Below are 6000 nucleotides of genomic sequence, written 5' to 3' on the forward strand. Positions count from 1 at the left end.
TTTGATTACTTCATCATGTCCAGTTACAATCCAATTCTAAGCACAAACAAAGCTTGGAGGGCTAAAAGATCAACTCAAAGATCCCTCACCTCTCCTCCCTCACACCTCTACCAAAGGCTCTTACAAACAAATGAGTAGTCTACCACCAAAGAGATGTCCAAAGAGTAGCTGGCCAACAGCCCTCTCCACTTATATATAGGCATCCAGAAAATGACCAGAATGCCCTTACATGAAGCACACAACTCAAATACCCCTAGGGGTAAAATTGTCCAACTTTTTCCTCGTACATCAGACGGACCCGACGCCTTCACGACTTAGCTTCGCCTCAACGCAAGCTTCGCGATGGTACCACGCGTCCACCGACTCGACGCCGTTCAGCCACACCGGACTCGTCCTCCGGTTTGAGGCCAAACCGGTTAAACTCTCTTGCACACCCAACAGGCGTGACTCATCCCCGGTTTTGAGGTCAAAACGGTCAAACCCTTTTGCACGCTACACCTGATGTGACTCACTGATGTCGACGTGTGTTCGGCCTCTGCCAAGCCTCCGACACCTCCAAATCTTTCACTCCCACTCCCGGGCCGCCTACTCGACTCGCCTCCATCCTTCTTGACTCGACCGACGCCATCTCCATCATCGTCCATGTACTCTTGCTCTTCCGTGCACCATGTGGATCGCTCATGACTCCGCCTAGACTCCTCGGGTCCCTCGGTCCAAGCCTACTCGTGTCCACCCTTCACAGCCCTAGTATATCGGTATGAACCTTTCGCTTGACCTTCACCTCATGCTGTCGACCGTCATGTTGCATCCTATACCTGCACATCACAAACCAAGAGACACAACACACAACATATGGTTTACACAAACATCTGGTTAGCCGTTAGCATAATTATGCACAGATAAAATATGGACTCAACCGGTAAAGCCTCACATCATCTAGTCAATCACTCATCACAAATAGACCAAGGCACTTCTCAAATTGGTCTGCCACTACTAGATCAGATTAAAATCTTCTGCAAGTTGTTAGATGAAATGGCCTATTCTAATAATTCCAAAACAAGTACATGCATGCATGGAAGAGTTTAGTGTCTATCGATCAGGGAAGTGTCTCCATATCGGTCGATTGGAAAATGATTCAGCCTCAATCAACGCTTCCGATCGTTAGGATCCCCCCTCCTCCCCACGCGCTTTATCTCTTTGATTCGAGTGAACACGAAAGTAACCGGTTCCGCTTCGTATTCCTCTCACCCAACGCGTAATGCCCCATCGCCAACACCACCTGCCTAGCTCCGCCAGCCTTCGCCACAACCCTCTACCATGGCCCGACGCTAATCCATTGGGGCCAGACACCGTCCATCGAGGTCTCCCTCCGTCCAGCACCAGCGGCGCTCACACGTTTTCCTTCCACCCCCCTTTTTTCCCCCTTAAAAAAAAGCATTCCCCCCAAGACTCCCCTTTAACCTTGAAGCCCACCCGGGTACCCCCCCCCCTCCAACCCCAAAACCCCCCCCCCCCCCCCCCACCTTAAATCCCAATCTTGAGAAATAGCTAATAAAAAATCAAGTATCCGAGAACGAGTTAAATCTGATCAACGTATATATACAGTTGAGCTAGCTCTCTCCTTTCTTCAAAATAGAGAGATGACTGGGTGGTGATATGGCCAAGATGTCCGCGAGCTGGTGTTGGAATGGAAGTCGCCATCCGAGCTTGTTGATGCTATGGCCAATGCTGGGCAACGGTTTCAAATTGGAGCACCGGCGATTCATCACAACCACGGTAGATTCTGCTGACGTTGAGCAGCTTATTGGCAAGTGACGTATAGCCTTCAGGTTATGCTGACGTTGACAGGCTTCTATGCAAGTGTTGTAGGGGGTTCTCTCTACCTAGCGAGGGAACAGAACGTCAGACCGTACTGGTTGAAGAGAAGACTCGCCAAGTCGTCGCCGTGCATGCAATGCAACCCAACTACGTACTATAAATACTGGCTCACAGCTTACGAGCAAAGCACACAACTCACAAGCACTGGTGTATCTCCCTCTCAGCGCGACCATGGAGCTCGGCTTCCGCTACCTCGTCCTCGCCCTACTCCTCGCCTTGGGCAGCAACATTGCGCCGGCGAGCGCCGCCGGCGGGAGCTGGCAGCTCCTGCAGGACAGCGTCGGCGTGTCGGCGATGCACATGCAGCTGCTGCACAACGACCGCGTGATCCTCTTCGACCGCACCAACGTCGGCCCGTCCAACCTCACCTTCCCCGCTGGTCACCCCTGCCGCAGCAACCCCCAGGACCGGTGGTTCCACAACAGCACGGACTGCACCGCGCACTCCGTCGAGTACGACGTCGCGTCGAACACCTTCCGCGCGCTCTCCATCGTCACCGACACCTGGTGCTCGTCGGGCTACGTCGCGCCGGACGGTACCCTCGTCCAGACCGGCGGGTGGGAGGACGGCAACCGCAAGGTGCGCCTCATGCCGGCGTGCACCGGGCCTGACACCGCGGGTGCCTGCGACTGGTCCGAGAAGCTGGCGGACCCGGACGTGCTCGCCGGGGCCCGGTGGTACGCCACCAACCAGAAGCTCCCCGACGGCGGCGCCATCATCGTTGGGGGCCGGGACCAGCCCAACTACGAGTTCTACCCAAAGGCAGGCCCTTCCGCTACCACCTTACTGCCGCTGCCGTTTTTGTCTGAAACTGACGAGGACAGCAAGTACCTGTACCCTTTCGTGCACCTCAACGTGGACGGCAACCTTTTCGTCTTCTCCAACAACCGTGCCATCCTATTCGACTACAAAAGCGGCAGCGTCGTCCGAAGGTACCCCACGCTCGGCGACGGCGCGCCGAGGAACAACCCCAACGCGGGCTCCTCGGTGCTGCTCCCCCTGAAGCCCGACGCCACCGAGGCCGAGGTGCTCATCTGCGGCGGGGCGCCGGCGAGCTCCAACGACGCCGTGGAGAGGGGGCAGTTCCCCCCGGCGCTGAGGACATGCGGCCGGATCAAGATAACCGACCCTGACCCCGCGGCGGCATGGGTCATGGAGGACATGCCGTCGCCGCGGGTGATGGGGGACATGATCCTGCTGCCCAACGGCGAGGTGCTCATCATCAACGGTGCCACGGACGGGATCGCCGGGTGGGGGAAAGCCAACACTTTCAACCCCACGCCCGTCATCTACCGCCCGGACTTCCCGTCGGAGCCGGTTCGAGGTGCAGAGGCCGGCGGGCGCCCCGCGGCCGCGGATGTACCACTCCTCGGCCGTGCTCCTCCGCGACGGCCGCGTGATGCTGGGCGGCAGCAATCCGCACGAGGGATACGTTTTCCGTAACGTCAAGTACCCCACCGAGCTCAGCCTCGAGGCCTTCTCGCCGGACTACCTCGACGCCTCCGACGACGAGCGCCGCCCCAACATCGTCGACCCGTCGCTGACAGGCGCGCCGGTGAACGTCAACTCACGGGATCAGCTGATGCTACCGTTCAGGGTCCCCGTCCTCGACCCCGTGGTGTCGGTCACCATGGTCGCGCCGTCGTTCACGACGCACACGTACGCCCAGAACCAGAGGCTGCTGTTCTTGCAGGCCCAGGTGAACAAGGCACAGCTCCCGGGGGTCGGCGGTGCGATACTCCCGACCGACGCGTATGTGGCGACCGTGACGATGCCGACCAATGTCTTGGCGCCGCCGGGCTACTACATGCTGTTCGTCGTGAATGGCCGCATTCCCAGCCAGGGTATCTGGGTCCGCATTCAGTGACGGCGGATACTTGGACCATCACCATCATCCCATCTTGAAGTCGTTCAGGAGTTGCTAGTCGCTAGAGAATGGTCGTCATAAAGTGTGTTACCTTTCTTCTAATGCATCATGTAATCAGTTCAAATTTAATGAGATGCTTGGTAACACCATCAAGCTATTTTACGAATTTCTCATGACAACATTATTAACATTTCACAAGTAGATTTTGAGATAAGTCATAATATTTGTCTGGCTATCGATGGGCATGAGCAGCCTACCAATTAAAAAAATTAGTTAATTATAAAATCGAGTACACATGGATTCATGTTGGTAAATTCCAGCGCAAAAAATCCAACTAACTAAGCTATACTTAATTTGCTGATATGTTAATTAAACCGTTACACAATCCAGCTTACTTGTGAAAAAACTGAAAGCTGTCAAATTCAGCTATCCTATCATGCATGGTGCCTCAACATTGGGGTGTTCATTGAAAATAACACGCCACACTAATGCATAGTTTCTCTCTGATAACAAGATGGAATATTTCAATAATGAATATAAGGAGTATTCTCTAAAACATCTAGAATTATATCTCAGCAGCACTATAACAACAAGCAATTCCAACATTATATAATTAACAACAATAGCAACATCACTAAAAAAAGATACAACAAAAGGTATATGTATTTCATCTTCATTGAAAAAACAACTTATGCCTGATCACACGGAGCAAATAATAGATCCAAAAGCCTTCAAAATTAACAGACTTGACGTTAAACAAGTCCCCCACAAGTTGATAAAGTTTCATCCAATTCAGACTCTATTTGACCCCACAGATCATATTTCTACTAAAATTGGGCACCGCTGAACTATTGCTAATAGCGTTGACGAACCCCCCCCCCCCCTTGAATCTGATACTCCACTAACCAAATCCTCAAACCAACCATATGGATTAGAGAGCTACAAGTGTAGAACAAGCTCACCGACTTTGGTAACAATCCAACTCTCTTTGCACCTCCAATCACGAGGTTGATGATATTTGCACAAGACACATTGATTGGGACATCAACCTTCTTCGCCTCTCTTCTCTTTATCTCTCCTTCATTGTTTTATAAGCTGAACTCATGGCTACCGTTCTGGTCTCTTACCAACACCTCTCTCACACACTCCAAGCAAACTATATAAGAAGCTAGATTTTACTCTTAAACCCATCTCCATCGTTATCAAGGTGGAAATCAACGGCTTACACATGCCATGCTGCGTTGGGCTCTTGAGTTTAATGTATGTTCATGTGGAGAAGATATTTAGCCAACATATGCATCATGCTTTCCCCCACTTCTAAACTACCTTAGAGCACTGGTAAATTGTCCAAATGCAAGGTTCTAATTTTGTGATACGTACTTCTGAACTGTTGTCACCCCTTCTTGTGACAATCGATTCATCAAGAATGATGCGATAACTGATATTGTAGCGTTCTCTGAACTTGAATCATCTGACCGCTTATTGTGCATCTATCTGTCACTATTGAAAAATTGAGCATTGGTCCTAGCCCTTAGTACTGGTTGATTTTTGATCCGGTACTAATGCTCCGGTACTAATGTGAGCATTAGTACCAGGTCTAACGGCTAGTTCCCCAGGTGCCTGCCGTGACCCCCTTTAGTACCGGTTGGAGGCTCCAACCGGTACTAAAGGTCACCCATAAGTACCGTGTGGAGGTTCCACCCGGTAATAAAGATCCTCAGGCACATTAGTACCGGGTGGACCATTTGGTACTAATGTGCCTGAGGGTCTTTAGTACCGGGTGGAGTCTCCACCCGATACTAATGGGTGATCTTTCTCTGAGAACTTTCAAGTCCAATGCCCTCCCCCCCCACCCATTCGGCGGCTTGGCCCTTATTGTTTCCTCCCCGAGTCGTATTTGATACTTCCTCCTCGACCACTATCCTTGGGGTGGGGTAACACAAATAAAATGCGCAGGATATCTTTTCAATATTGATAAGAAGTCTCCACTAAAAAGATGGAATGAATTAGGAATGAACTGGTTGATATTCTCAACACTACTCGTAAAGATTATTATTCAATAAACGATCCCTGGAGTGTCGTAATACGAGAGAATGTTTCCATTTTTGATTGCTATTTGACTCACTGGCCTCAGATCTCACGGTACAACTGCCGGACACGTCGAGGAATCTAACATATACTGTAAAGTGTGTCCATGTCCACATGACACTTGCTAGTTTTAGCCGTGTGTCGAGACTATGCCATGGACACGTGTC

General features: G+C 51.4%; 1 protein-coding gene across 1 annotated transcript in view; it reads left to right on the forward strand.

The window, feature by feature from the left end:
- Positions 1–2026: 2026 nt before the first annotated feature.
- LOC101764545 (aldehyde oxidase GLOX-like) overlaps positions 2027–6000 on the forward strand; it is a 6773-nt gene continuing 2799 nt past the window's right edge. Inside the window, 2 exon segments of the mRNA XM_022828532.1 lie at positions 2027–3179; positions 3181–3742. Of these exon segments, the coding sequence (XP_022684267.1) occupies positions 2050–3179; positions 3181–3742 (1692 nt within the window). The 5' untranslated portion in view covers positions 2027–2049.

Source organism: Setaria italica, chromosome VII (genome assembly GCF_000263155.2).
Source record: "Setaria italica strain Yugu1 chromosome VII, Setaria_italica_v2.0, whole genome shotgun sequence".
Classification (NCBI taxonomy): Eukaryota; Viridiplantae; Streptophyta; class Magnoliopsida; order Poales; family Poaceae; genus Setaria; species Setaria italica.